The following is a 14,529-nucleotide window of genomic DNA, read 5'->3' on the forward strand; positions in this document are numbered from 1 at the left end:
AGATTACTGTCTCACTCTGCACTGGCCAGAGCTCCAACCTGACAGTTTAATAGGGACACATCTCTGACTCCAGCTACACCAGGCTCCATTCCTGTGCCCAGCCTTGGGACTTACCTCCCTGCTTCCTGGTCTCTAATGGTAGTCTTCCTGAACATCTCACGGAGCCCCAGTTTCTCCGTCTAGCTGTGTTTCACCCCGTCTGCTCTTGAGGAGTGGGTGCCCACAAGGTATCTGGAAGATCCTGTGTGGTCAGGGCAGTAGTGGCTCACAGCAGATAATGCTGAACGTCATCTCTCCCCAGTCCCTGGCATGGAAGCAGGATGCTTTTTCCTGGATGTCCCTGGTTTTAGAAGGGCCTTACAGGGCCTGAGCAGTGACACACACTGGGCTAAGAGGGGCCTAGACTGAGAATCCTACTTAAACACAGCGGTCCAAGGCTTGGCCAGAAGTGGGGACCAGGATCCATGGAATGATTGGAGCAGCCCAGTGAACAGAGTTGGTGAATTCTCACTGTGGCTTGGTTTAGTAACCAGAGGAAAGGCACACCCTGTGAAACCAAAGGGAACTTACCCAGACCCGTGGAATTTGAGTTGACTTAGGTGTTCCGATGCCAGGAGCCAGTCTGGGGAGAAGAAAAGGTGGTACTTGGCCAGAAGTATCCTCTTCTTGATCTTGAGTCCTTTTTGTCCTTCTGTCTAATCTTGAGTGCTCTTTGCTCTTCTGTTTAATCTTGGGTGGTTTGTGCACCTGTTGGGGCTTATCATCCTTGCTCTGCTTGGCTATGGTGTGCTGTGAGGGTAAGACGGGGCCGTGGATGGGACCCACTTTGCTGATGGAGGGCGGTAATAGGGACCATTACCATCTTCACCATCTTCACCCACGCCTTGCATCCTCCCCTCGGAACTGTTCCTCTGACAGCTGACTGCCCTCTCCGTGCACCCCTAGTTCTTAGACAAGCCAGAGGACGTCTTGCTGAAGCACCAGGCCAGCATCAATGAGCTCAAGAGGACCTTGAAGGAACCCAACAGCAAACTGATCCACCGGGATCGAGACTGGGAGCGGGAACGCCGGCTGCCCTCCTCGCCTGCCTCCCCCTCCCCCAAGGGCACCCCTGAGAAGGTCAGTGAGGTAGGTCTCACCCCGAGCCCCTCACCTGGGGCCTTGGATAAGGATGGTGGGGAAGGTTGCCATGTCCTGACTCATCACTCCCCTCCACACCCCACTGCTGCTTGAGGTGTTGATGGGAATGGGACAGCGGGTTAAGCCGAGGAAGGCAAATTCACTCTATCTTGGATTCTTGGGCCTCAGGGGCCACCTTGAAATGCTATAAAGACTCACCATAGCTGGGAGTATTTCCCTTCCATCAGCCAGAATATAATGGAGATGGGGTGCTGGTTAGAAATGCAGGTTCTGGGGTCCTGCATCGGACCTACTGAATCAGAATATTTGGTGGTGGAACCCTGGAATCAGTATTTTAAACAAGGAGATCCTCACACATACACTAACTTTTAAGAAACCTGGTTGCTCTGTCCAGTAACCACTCCTATTTATGCCTGTTGCGAAAACACGGCTAGGTGGTGGGGGCTGTGTTCCTTCCTGGGAGGATCCTCAGAACCCACCAGAGGGGACCAGGTCCTCTAGGAAAGTCAGAACTGTTCCTGATGCTCCAGGAAAAGGTCAGAGTGGAGAGCACGGGGTGTTTTTTCAATGGGAAAAGAGAAAGGCTCTTGAGAATTCTTGTATTTATAATCCCAAACTGTTATTTTTAGCACTGCTACATCTTGGCACTCTTTCCCCTCTGTTGACACTTAGGTGTTTTCTCTCTAGTGCTGCTGCTAACTGATCTCAAACCCATCTGAGGTCTAGACTTAGAGTGCCTGGGTTTATATAGTGGCTCGGCTGCCTGCTAGCTGGCTGACTCTGGGCTTGCTACTTAACCTCTCTGAACCTCTGTTAAGTAGAGATAATAAAAGTCCCTAGTTCCTAGGACGGTTGTGAGCAGCCAATGAGACAAAGCAGGGAGGGACCGGCAGAGGACCTAGATACTCAGTGTGAGTTACTTCTTTCATCTGGATAGGCTTGGGACAGAAAGTTAATTTCAAATCAGAATCCTTTCGAAACGTGGGAAAGACCCTGGGAACCTACTTGGTCCAAGGTCATCATTTTGCACACAGGGCACAGAAGATCAGAAAGGGGAAGGCCTTGGACTTAATCAATGTCATAGCTGCTAGAAGAGGAGCCGGAATCTGATTTTCTTGTGACCCAGGCCATTGTATTCGCTATTAAATCACAGCTGCCTGGGAGCAAGACCAAATCATGTGAAGACCAGGACAGAGTCAGCTGTGCGTGTGCTGCCCTTTAATGCTTTGAAAATCGGTGACGCAGCTGTGATCTAATAAGCGAGATCAGCACTTTGATTGAATCAGTACTCCAGTGGCCTTGACATCCAGAGTGACAGAGGGCCTCATCCAGTGAGGCTGCTGTAGGAGCCCCCTGGTTGGTGATTCACAAAGTCACGGATGCTCTGGAGGCCTTTAAGTCCGATGTCATGGAAGGAGGGCCCCTGTCTTCACCCCCTGAGGGCTTCTGTGGTCCCCACCAGCACCATCAAGGACCCTGAAGACCCTGCATGAGGCTGTGGGGCTGATCTAGTGATCCAGTTACATGCCCCTCTCCTAACTTCCCTGAGAGACTCTTGTCCCGGGTGGCCTCTGTTCAGTCCTGAAGTGGGTGACGTGGATGCACAGGCTTCTGAAAGGGTCGAACTCCAGCCGAGAAGGGAAGGCTGAGCCAGGGAGAACCCGGCTCTGGAGAGTTGAGGTGCCTCTGACGGGGTGGGTGCCCCACCTGCTGGTGACAGCTGGAACTGCCAGAAGGTGCATCTTACTGAAAGGTGGAGTCTGTTCAACCTCCCACCGCCCCACCGCCCCTGTAAGAAGCGTAGTGCTGTGTCTGGTGCAGGAGCTGACCTTGGAGAGATGGACAATTTAACTGGCTTACAGCTCCCACTGGCATTCAGAGGCCCTTGGAAATTTGGGAAATGGGAGGAGCTGTAGCCCAGGACTGGACTGGGTCCTTGGGCTGGTGACATCACCTCTCTGACCTCACTGCCTAGTCAGACCATCTAAAAGGGCACCAAAATTGCCACTCCACAGCATTGCTGGGAAGTTTGGATGAAATGATGGATATAAAGCACTTTATAAACTGGAAAGTGCTGGACAGTCACGGGGCCGTTGGCTGACGGTAACTAGGATCCCTGATCCAGACCTGGGCTTTCTGGGTCTATCCTGCAGGGTGTCACCCAGAGTTCCTAATACCTCCTCATATACTTCGGGGCCCCATATGGGCCAGTGGTAAAGTGATAGGAACTTAAACCAAAATGGGGACCCCATACTATAAAGTTCCCATCTGCCAAAGCCAGGTTTTTTTCCAAAGATAACTTTTTAAAAAAAGCTTTCTATTTTGTATTACAGTATAGCCAATTAACAGTGTTGTGATAGCTTAAGGTGAACAGTGAAGGGACTCAGCCATACATACACATGTATCCATTCTCCCCCAAACTCCCCTCCCATTCAGGCTGCCGCAAAACACGGAGCAGAGTTCCATGTGCGGTACAGTAAGTTCCAAAGATAATTTTTTAAAAGGGGCTGAGACCCAAACTGCAGGATTGAACCATTGCCTCAACCAAAGACACCCAGGGAAGACTTGGACTCAGAGTCCGAGTGACAGGACTCCAAACCTCTTGAACGAGAGTGGCAGGTGGTGAAGGCCCGAGATCAGGTGCTGGCTGGCAGCTGACCATGGGCCTCCCTCCCTTGAATGGCTCCAGGTTACTTTCCATCTCACCCTGCAGCCCCCACATGCCTCCTTCATGACCTAAGAATGCGGGGTTTACAAAGCTGGGCTATTCACGGACTCTGTGTGTGTGTCTCTCCTGCTTTGTCTCTCTCCCTCTCTGTCTCTCCTTCCCTTCCTCCCTCTTTCTCTCTCCTCCGGCCCCGGGCCTCCCCTACAGTCCCAGAGGACCCAGGACACCTCTCAGCAGGACTTGGCACCTGAGCCTGGGACGGCCATAGGCTTGGAAGTGTTCACTCAGAAAAGCCTCGCAGCGTCGCCTGAGGTTATTGTCATCACCTCCCTGCCCACCCAGAACCACTTTCATGGTCTTAAGAAAGCCCTTTCTCTGGGTTGAGGGGGTTGGACCAGGGTCTGTCCTGCAGGTGGGAACAGTGGGTACCCCATGTTGTCCACATGCTGTGATAAGTGAGTGTCCCCCCTCCCAGGGATCCATAAAGGGCCAGCCCATCCCTCATCCGTGGTTTCTAAGGAAGGACAGGACTGAAACCATTCAAGGGCGACAGAATAGTCTGAGTCACCTTTGGCTTAAAAAGGGAAGGCAGAAATGACCTCTCCAGCCCCACTGAGGCAGGTGACCTGGAGGCAGACTCTGACTGCTAGGCTTGGGATCAGGGGTCGTGGCACCTAACTTCTTCTGCCCTGAGGTCTTGTCTCTGCTCAGAGGCCTGAGTGAAGTCTAGCTGTGGCTCGTTAGTCCAGCCATCCCCTGCCTCCATCTTCTCTAAACTCCACTTGGAGCTTGGGTCTGTCAGGGTCTCCAGGCAGGTAGAAGTGGGTGTCTTTCTCCAGGGAGCATCTTTGGGGTTGTACGGATGTTGTTCAGGCAAGCATTCTAAACTAGGAGGGCATTGCTTCTGTGCTCAGGATGACAGCAGGCCAAGGGCTCTCAGAACTTCCTGTGCCCCTGCCTGGAAGCCAGGTGGAATCGAGGTCCAGGGCAGGGGGTTGCATCGTCCCTCTCTGCTGGGACTTCATAGACTGACAGGGTTGGAAAGGATGACCAACTGATCATCTGGGTGAAACCTCCTTCTCCCTGACAGCCAACCCTTCTCTGTTGGCAGAGGGTGTGTGAGGGCATGTAGTATTCTATACTCCCAGAGGAAAATTTTGTAGCTGCTAGAAATGTCCTGGAGCCGTAAGAGAGACGTGAGTCAGCTACATAAATGGTAAAACATAAATCACAGTTACACTCTGAAATTTTCCTCAATGTAAAAATAAAAACAAAACCAGGAGCACTCGAGAGAAGTTGGACAGAAATCAACAGCATCCCAAGGTTAGGGAAGCAGTGATGTCTTGGAACATAGAGATGTGAGTGGAGCCAAGCACTAGTGCCCTTGTTTGAGGCACCACATACATCCTTCACTGGCATCCCAAAAACTGGTCCATCCAGCCCCTTCTACAAGGGGGACTCTCACCATTCTTAACAGCATCCCATTTTGTCTTCAATCATCCTTTGGGAAGTTTACGTATTGAATTATAACCTGCCCTTCTGAGTCACCTGCCTGCGAGCTGCTCTGCCCCCTGGCGCCTGCAGATCTGGTCTGCATCCTCCTCCAGGAAGACCCTTCAGAGTTGAGCATCCCTTTTACACCCCCAACTCCCACTTTCTTCAGCAGCTTCTACTTTGGTTTCTAGAGAGTTCCTTGTCCTGGACCCCTGCTTGGGGCGGGGGCATCTCCTGTAAAGAGCAGGGCCCAAAATGTGATCCAGAGCTCCAGGTGGACCCAGAAGAGCCTGAAGTCAGCAGAATCCTGGCTGGAGATTTTCTTCCTGTGGGCTTGTGTGGGAACAGAACTGCCCTGGCTCCCAGCTCCCAGCTCCCTGCTTCTGTCTGGGGGCCAGCGTTGCTGCAGTGGCCCCATATGACAGCAGGGGGCGCTCTGAGCAGGTGCTAAAGGTCCCCTGGCTCAGTGAAAAAGAACGGCTAGGGAGGCTTCTCTGACATCGTCCATCCCGTGAATCCGGTCAGAAGGCCAAAGCTTTCCTCTTTTTGCTCAGTCTTTTTTTCTCTTCAGGATTTTTACCTGTTAGAAGCAGAGCTTTCTCCTCCCTCTGGGAGCCTCAGTTTCCCCTTCTGAAATAAGGGTAACAGGACCTGCCTCGCAGGTCTCCATTTGGATTAAATTTAATACTGTCTCCAAAGGGCTGACATTGCCTGGCACATAGTAACTAAATATAAGGGTGTATTTCCCTTTTTCTTCCTGCAGAAACTTTCTGTTCTGTGCTAGTTTCCACCCCACTCAACCTAGTTCCTAAGCTTCTGGTTTCTAGAAACTAGTTTCCAGTTAAACTCGGGGCAGGGATGCTCCAGAAGTGGTCTCACGGACTATCTTTGGCTATCATTGATTGCCAAGGTGATGATGTCAGTACAAACTGAAATGGGAGCAGCTAAAGCTGCCTGCTTCCCAAATAGAAGAGAAAGGAGGCTTTGTAGGCTCTCAAAGTTCTTCCCTCTGGGATGGTTCAAGTGCTGTTGTCCTGAAAGCTTAACAACCTGAAGGAAAATCTCAGAAACCGATGCAGACTTTATCTGGACCCTCCCCCTTCCTTGTCTCTCTCTTTCCTGTTGACAAGATTCTTTTCATGAGGTTTGATTCCTTGACAGTCATGGAGATTTTGCTAAAGTGGATCTGGTGGGTGGAGGTGAGAGGGTTGACCATGCTCCCTTGATCCTTCAGAACGCTTCAGATCTTCTGGGATCTGACAGATTCCTCACCAAATGCTCATGTGCATCAGAGCCCAAGCTCATGGAAACTTGCCCCCTTCTGTTGTTGGGAGCAATTTTCAACACATCTTACCATTGAGCTCTTCGTAGGATGTGGAGCCAGAGACTGGGTTCTAGGCCTGCCTTTATCGCTGGCTCACTCTTTCACCTTGGGCATGGTGCTTACTTACCCCAGACCTCAGTTTCCACACCTGTGGGCTTGTGTCAGAGCAGTGGTTTCAAAAGAGGGAGACATTCTGAGGCACTCGGGCAGCCCAGACCTCCAGTGTCATCAGGGCAGTCCAGTATCCATGTTACATACTGAACTGCCATCAAGATTTCATGTGAAGAAAGTATTCTGTGGTTGCAAGATTAAAATCCCAGTGGCCTTCTTGCTTTTCTTTTTTCGGTCACACTGCTTGGCTTATAGGATCTTAGTTCCCCAACCAGGGATCGAACTCAGGCCCCTGGCAATGAAAGTACTAAGTCCTAACCACTGGACCATCAGGAACCACTGGACCATCAGGGAATTCCCAGCCTTCTTGCCTTTTTTTTTTTTTAATGACAATTCTAAAAGTCCATTCTTCCCTCCTTAAGTGTTGTTTGAGAAACTCTAAGGAAGGCAGAGGGCTGTCTCGTTGATGGCAAACTGTGACACACTCAGTGCTTCTGACTGATGATGATGCTTGGATCTTTAGATGTTTTTCTTCTCTAATGTGTTCCAGTCAGTCCTTTTCCATTCTTTCTGTGAACTTCATTAGAATTCTCTAAGAATGTGTGTGCTTAGTCACTCAGTCGTGTCCAACTCTTTGTGACCCCATGGACTGCAGCCCGCCAGGCTCCTCTGTCCATGGGGATTCTCCAGGCAAGAATACTGGAGTGGGTTGCCATGCCCTCCTCCAGGGGATCTTCCCAACCCAGGGATTGAACCCAGGTCTCCCACAAAGCAGGCGGATTCTTTACCGACTGAGCCACCAGGGAAGCCCAAGAGTAGAGTGAGAAGCCTATCCCTTCTCCAGGGGATCTTCCCGACCCAGAAATTGTACTGGGGTCTCCTGCATGGCATGTGGGTTACCATCTGAGCTACCAGGAAAGTCATTTCTAAAAATAGGCCTTGGTATTTGTTTCTTTGGGAATGAACCCCACAGAATTCAAACTGTTTAAGCCATTATGGTGACTGGCACTGACCTCTAGATCTGGCCCCGTGGCAGTTTTCACTCTAATCTCTTTCATTCCAATTAGCTCTTGCAGAAAGGTTTCAGGCTGTGGCCTGTGAAACTCAACTCAGTGCTTCCCCCTCAGTTGGACATTAGATCACAATTGGGACCCATATTCTGTTGGCTGTAAGTTGACCATGCTCTCAGGCATCAAAAATCAAGCATTCTTTTCCTGACTTTACCATCAGTTGACCATGACCTTGAGTAAGTTACTGACCTTCTCTAGGCCTCGGTTTACCCACTTTCTCAGTACATGGAGAAAATTGGACTGGAGGAAGTCTTAGGAGTTCTTTTGGCTCTAGCCTTCAAAGATTCCACGTGATGTAAGCTACTTTCCCCTCTGTCACTGACAGTTTTATTATTAAAGAGAAAGAGTCCTGGATCATCAACAGATCTTCATTTCCCCATGGTTAACACGGGGAGGGTATGAGACCCCCACCCCATTTTATCAAGTTAGGGTGGTGGTTGAGGGGAGTCAGTAGATAATTGGTTGGGTGCCTTGATGGGAAGAGTAGCCTTGATCCTTGATGCGGCTGACCGGCATTGTCATGCCTGCCTCTGCCCTGCCGGTTCTGGGGACAAGTTGACCTTGGCCCCTTCTTGCAGAGGGAAAAAGTGACGCGTTCTTCAGGTGCCTGATATTTCATGTTAACTCTTCTTGCTCCAATTGAAACGCAGGGTTCAGAGCATTGGGTATTTATAGAGAGAGAGTACATTAGGCCAGAAGAGCTCAGTCTCCTAAAAGTGACCAGCACGCAGCAGGAAGGAAGCGACTCAAGCCTCGCCGGCATCCTTGCTGATGGTAGACTCTCCAAGGCAGACATCCTGGTGGACAAGTTCAAGGTGGAAGTGGCCACAGAAGAGAAGGTGGGAGCCAGGAGAGCAAACACCCAGCGACCAGGAAGAATGATTGCGAGCCCTGAAGACTTTGAGTCCATGTGGGAGGAAGCCCTCTGGGCCAGGGGATGCCCAGAAAGGGCTTCTCTGGCTGCAGGCTGCACCCCAGCAGGAAGGCTCCCGGAGGGCTCCCAGTTCAGGGTGGATGCTGCAGAGGTAGCGGTCAGGAAGCCCCCGGCCTCTGATGATCAGCTGGAGGGCCTGGCAGAGCTGAGGCAGGAGCTGGAGGAGTTCCAGGCTCGTGGAAGGCCCACTGCCTCTTCTGGCATCCAACCCGCAGAGGTGGACGTGCCCTCTCCAGCCTCCGACCTGGCAGGACTCCGGTCGTTCCTTTTGGACCCCGCCCACACAGAGGCCAGAGCCGACTCGAGCGACGAAACCGACACTTCCTTCGCAGAGAGAAGCTTCTACTTCAGCTACGGAGAGAGAGATGCTGAAGATCAAGTCCTCCCTCCACCCCTGGAGGAGAGAGAAGAGCACTTAGATGCCCCATCCGAATGGGAGACCAGACGGAAGCTGGTGGAGGGGCTCACGGAGAGATTGGAGCTGGACTCCTCAGGCCCGTGGGGCTCTGCTGCTGCTGGGAACAAGCACCATGGGGGTGTTGCCCCCTCAGCTTCCCCGGAGGATGAGGCAGGGCCCCCCAGGAACCACCAGCCAGAGGACCTGGAGGTCTTTGTTGAGCAGCTCGGAAAGGGACCTTCTCCAGGGCTGACGTTCGCTGAGGATGGGGACACAGCCCAGTGTGGGGTGGAAGGAGAGGCTGCCCACGCCATATCCTCAGAAGCTGCTGAGGAAGAGGCCCCCAAGAGTGGAGATTTGATGGGAAAGGCTGAGAAAATCCCCCCCAGAGAACGGAACCACTCACCTCACAGAGGAGGGGCCGTGCGTCCAGACCCCCAGGTCTTTGCTCTTCCATGGGTCATCCCTCCTGGCAACATCGGGAAGCCAGCCAGGCCAGACAGACACAACTTCCTGCCCGAAGAGAGGGGACCGGTTCACACCCACACAGGAGAACCTGCAGCAGAGGACAGCAAGGTCCCAGCGTTCCTTCAGATGGAAGTGATCACCCCGCTCCCAACCTCCCCGCTTCCATCTGCGGCTCAGATTTCTCCAGAGGCAGCTTCTCCAAGCTCATCCCCTCGTGGGTCAGGGGAGCCTGTGCAGCTCAGGGACCCCTTTGGAAAACAGCCCCCTGTGTTTCTCAAATATGCCCATCCTTCTAAAGAGAGCCCGGAGCCCAAGGACCGAGTCGGGCTGGCTGTGACCCCGACGGAAGGAGGGGAGCGCAGGGCCCCTCCCATCGCCAGCAGGAAGCCCAGAATCATCTCTGAAGAGGCCGAGGGGTTGGTGTTCCCTGCAGGGAAGCACAGGGAGACACCCTCTCTCCAGGCTGGGGGTCAAGAGGGCTCCTTGGAAGATATCAGCAAGACCTCCGTGGCCAACAAAATCCGCATCTTTGAGACCCATGGAGCTGAAACTCGCTGGACAGGTCTGGGGGAAACCAGGGCCTTTGCCCACGAGTTGTCTTCAGAGGCCCCCACGGGGCAGGCAGAGCAACAGCGGAGTAAGCGTTTTGACCTGGGATGTGTCCAGTTCCAGCCCCCAGGGGATTTGGCTGTCCCCACAGCCACACAGCCTTCAACGATGCTGCCAGCTCCCAGCCGCCTCCAGGAGGGCGTCTCTACATCCTTCCCTCGGGAAGGACGCGAGGATGTCGAGCTCGTGTCCACCAATCCAGGCTGTGAAACCACACTGGAGGAAGCCCCTGGGGGAGCTGGCCACGTGAGCCCCCGCCCCCACCACTGCTCCCTGCCGGGGAGCTGACCGCATGCCGCGTAGTTCTGTAGAAGCATGGTTCCGTGGCCCCTCGTCATTACCGCAACCAGAGGCTGCTTGTCCAACCCTATGAGTTCTCTTCCCTAAACGGGCCTGAGTGTGGCCCAGGCGGAATAACGGGTTCAGCTGCTTGGCCCATGTTAGCTTAGCCACAGAGACCCTCGGCTTTTGGTGTGACCCAGCGCCGGGAGGGTCCCACAGCCCGGGCGGAGAAGGTGGCACCACCTCCAGCAAACTACACACTCGCTTTGCCTTGCTGTCCCCACCTGCTGGGTTCCTACCGTTTTGCTTGGCTTGTCCAACGATCTTCTTTCATCCTCTTCCCTTCCCTGGTGCTCCTGCCTGCGGGAAGCTGACAGTCCAGAGGTTTCCATCCTTCGCTTCTGGTTCCCTCTCGGTCCCAGTGCCAAGTTCCTTTCTGCCTCCTTAAGACTAACTGTCTTCTCTAATCCAGAACAAAGCCGGAGACGCGGTCAGGCAAGAGACGCAGGTCACCAGCTTAGCGGCAAACCCCCCAGGAAAGGGGGGGCACCTGAGATTCGCCAGCCCCCCGGGCCCTCAGGTCTCTGCAGCCCCTTGGTGCCCTGATGACCCGGTCACCTTCGCCTGGCCAGGGTGCCTCGCGGCCTTCACACCCCCACCTGCTCTGGCAGCGCCTCTTGTGGCAGCTCACCTCTGGCTTGTCTGGAATGTGTCCTCACACCTCTCAACCTTCCAGAAACTGGCTGAACGGAGGCTTGTCTTGCGAGTGAATCTCTAAGCCTACTGAATCTCTAGAACCTGGAGCCAAGTACTTTAAAAAAAATATTTGGTGGATGTTAGATTGGTCTTTAAAAAAAGAATGTCATAAAACAGCCAAAAATGTGTGTGTGGTATTTAATCCCTGACAGGCCAAGTTGAGAGGTATGTATGTCAGACAAGAGTGGCTGGTCCCCCTCCAGCACTTCCTTGGCCTGCTGTTGTCAATTGCACTGATTTGACCAGAACCTCCACTCATGGAGCTCAGGGTGAAGGGCTGCAGCACCCAGCGCCCAGGAATTACCCTGTGTGGCTCCTCCCTCTAGACGATGCTGACTCCGCCCACCGAGACTCAGTGGAATTGACAAAACTGTGCTGGCTTCCTCTTAGTTCCTCAAAGCTCTTGGCTCCAGCCTCTCTGCCTCCCCACCCTGGGTGTCCCCGAGTCCCTGGGCCTCCCTCCTTGGTTTCTGTCTCCTCAATGTCCGCCTGCACGGATGGGCCTGGGGTCCGGGCTCCCATCCCTGCCTCGTGCACAGTGCCGCTTCTGATAAACTCCCAGATCCAAACCTTGGATGGAGCCTCCTGTCCAGGCCCACTGGCAGGATGTTTGCTTTGTACTTGCTTTTGCCATCAGTGAGAGACCCTCGGAAAGGAGCGTCCTCACTCTTGAGAAATTTTCTTTGTGTGTGTGTGTGTGTGTTTTCTTTTCTTTTCTTTTTTTAGCTTATTATGGTGTCAAAGAACCTTTCCGGGGGTGTTTTTCTTTTCCTGACCTGCTCTTTCATTTGGGGGCATCAACTGGCCCCAAGATTTCTTCTGTCATTCACCATCTTGATTTCTCTCTCTCTCTCTCTCCCCCCCCATCCCACACCCCGCCATTCCTCTGATTTTATCTGGCCATAGAGAGCAGGGCTGAGGGAGGGCTCCGAGGAGAAGGTCAAACCGCCACGGCCCAGGGCCCCAGAAAGTGACACGGGAGACGAGGACCAAGACCAGGAGAGGGACGCCGTGTTCCTGAAGGACAACCACCTGGCCATTGAGCGGAAGTGCTCCAGCATCACCGTCAGCTCCACGTCCAGCCTGGAGGCCGAGGTCGACTTCACAGTCATCGGTGACTACCACGGCAGCGCCTTTGAAGACTTCTCCCGCAGCCTGCCTGAGCTTGACCGAGACAAGAGCGACTCTGAAACCGAGGGCCTGGTGTTCTCCCGGGATCTCAACAAACGGGGCCCCAGCCAGGATGACGAGTCCGGGGGCCTGGAGGACAGCCCAGACCATGGGACCTGCTCCACCCCGGATATGGCCCAGTTCGAGGTACAGTGGAGTGTCACCGGGAACCGGGCCCACCGGGCACTGCATGTTCAGAGGGCCCTCGGCCACGCGTGAGAAGACTGAGCCGCCAGCCGGAAGCTCTGATCCGTGTTGCATGACCGCCCCTCTGCAGAGCAGCATGGTTCTGTGCTCGCATGTTTGGCAGCTCGGTTACCCCTAACGTGCACTCCCGGGCGCTTTAACCCCGTGACCCCATCTTTTGCCTGAGGTCAAGTGACGACAGGCAGTCCTGTCGGACTCGACTCCTCCCCCTGCCTGCGTTGCATGGCACCTGCAGAGACCGTGTGCTTGTGGACTCATGAGGGCGCCTGTGGCCTGCTCTGAAAGCCAGATGTTTGTTTCTGATCCCTGGGGCCTGGGGTCTTGGGGGAACAGTGGCAACTCCTAGAGAAACGGAAACGTCATTGCAGAAGGGGACAAGGGGACAGACTGGGTCTGGGCCTTCTGCTCTCAGTGCTTCATTCAGGGGACCTTTGGTCCCGAGTCCTTTGCTTTTGCGTCCCTTGCAGCCCCAGCCTCCTCCCACCACACTCTCCCTTCCCCCATGTTCCAGGCATTGAAATAGGAGCTCATCCACTCTGGGTTTTCACTCCGTACCGTACCCTCTGGAGAAGATTTTTTCTCCCTTTCTCTGCCTTGCAAACTTGTCATGTTCCAGGACCGAGTTCACATATTGCTTAACGAGTGAATGCTTTCCTGATCACCCAGGGCAGAAGCGTTGCTCCCTGCTCAGCCCCCTTGCTCTGCTTGCTTCCGTTCCCATCATAACAACAAGTTGTCAGGTTACTGGCTGACAGGTCTGCACTCCTACCAGTTGGCAATTCCACTAAGCTTGCACATACCAAGCACTAATAATGGTTAATTGAATGAATGGCTAGATCTCTAAGTTATAACCATCTATTAATAGAAGAGCCCCCTCTTACCATCCTCCCAACCTGATGAAAACTGGCATTCATTCATTCATTCTTTCATTCACGTATGTTAGCACCTGCTGTGTTTATAGCCATGAACTAGGTTCGATGGTGGGCTCAGAAGAAACTAATCATTTAACATAAGACTTCTAGAGTAGAGGCTGTAATCTGTTTGCCCACGGGCCAGATCTGGCTGGCTCGTGTGTTTTCTTTGACGTTGGTTTAAAAATCAGGGCGATGAATGTAAGATCCAAGGATTTTTTTTAATATCATTTAAAAAATCAGATAATCCAGTCACTCAGGCCAAACCTGAGTGGACCTTGTGTGCTCTCCACTTCATCCCCGTCCTCAGCAAGCCCACTTCACTCATTTCCATCTGCTGCCTGCCCCTTCCCCCACCCCCAGGCCTCTAGGTGTGTGACTCTTGCTCTAAAGAACAGACAAAGTGGCTGGGAGGTGGTGGCATCACCCCTGAAGTCATTCAGGACGGTGTATATCAGGAAGATGCTGGATGTGAGACCCGGCAAGGAGCATGTTTACTGAATAGTGAATGTTCTCTTAATGGTAGCCTGCAACCAGCACGTACCACCATGAGGTTGTATTGTGGCAGGGTCACAGGCAGCCTGTCTGGGTGCTGCTGATGGGTCTGGCTCCCTTCCCAGGCTGTTTGTCTGTGACATCACACCAGGCCTCTTTTGCCCTGGCCTGCATCACCCTCTGGAAAGTCAGCCAGCAGCAGGGGTTGGAATTCACCTGCTGACCCTACATCACAGTTGCCTGTGAGCAGGAACCATGCTAGGGTTTGAGACACAGTGTTCCTCCCTCATCTCCCTACAGCCCGTGAAAACAGAAACCATGACTGTCAGCAGCCTGGCCATCAGGAAGAAGATTGAGCCGGAGGCTGTACTGCAGACCAGGGTTGCCGCTGTGGACACCACCCAGGTAACCTGTGCCTTCCTATGTGCCCAAGCATAGAAACTGGGCATTGGAGTGTGGCGTCCCCACCGTGGCAAACTCCCTTGGCCAGCCC

General features: G+C 53.3%; 1 protein-coding gene across 50 annotated transcripts in view; it reads left to right on the forward strand.

Moving 5' to 3' along the window:
- Positions 1-14,529, forward strand: part of EPB41L1 (erythrocyte membrane protein band 4.1 like 1) — a 179,608-nt gene that overhangs the window by 145,152 nt on the left and 19,927 nt on the right. For 19 of the 50 annotated variants that reach the window (XM_081560085.1, XM_081560084.1, XM_081560066.1 and 16 more), the window contains 2 exons: positions 946-1,128; positions 14,337-14,441. In XM_081560085.1, coding sequence (XP_081416211.1) covers positions 946-1,128; positions 14,337-14,441 — 288 coding nt within the window. Of the gene's footprint in view, positions 1-945; positions 1,129-4,015; positions 4,121-8,457; positions 10,462-10,969; positions 11,078-12,159; positions 12,571-14,336; positions 14,442-14,529 lie in introns of all 50 variants that reach the window. The other 31 variants (XM_081560107.1, XM_081560065.1, XM_081560098.1 and 28 more) reach the window with 7 other exon arrangements.

The sequence above is a fragment of the Giraffa tippelskirchi genome, chromosome 13, assembly GCF_054371585.1.
Source record: "Giraffa tippelskirchi isolate mGirTip1 chromosome 13, T2T-mGirTip1v1.2.pri, whole genome shotgun sequence".
NCBI classification, from domain to species: Eukaryota; Metazoa; Chordata; class Mammalia; order Artiodactyla; family Giraffidae; genus Giraffa; species Giraffa tippelskirchi.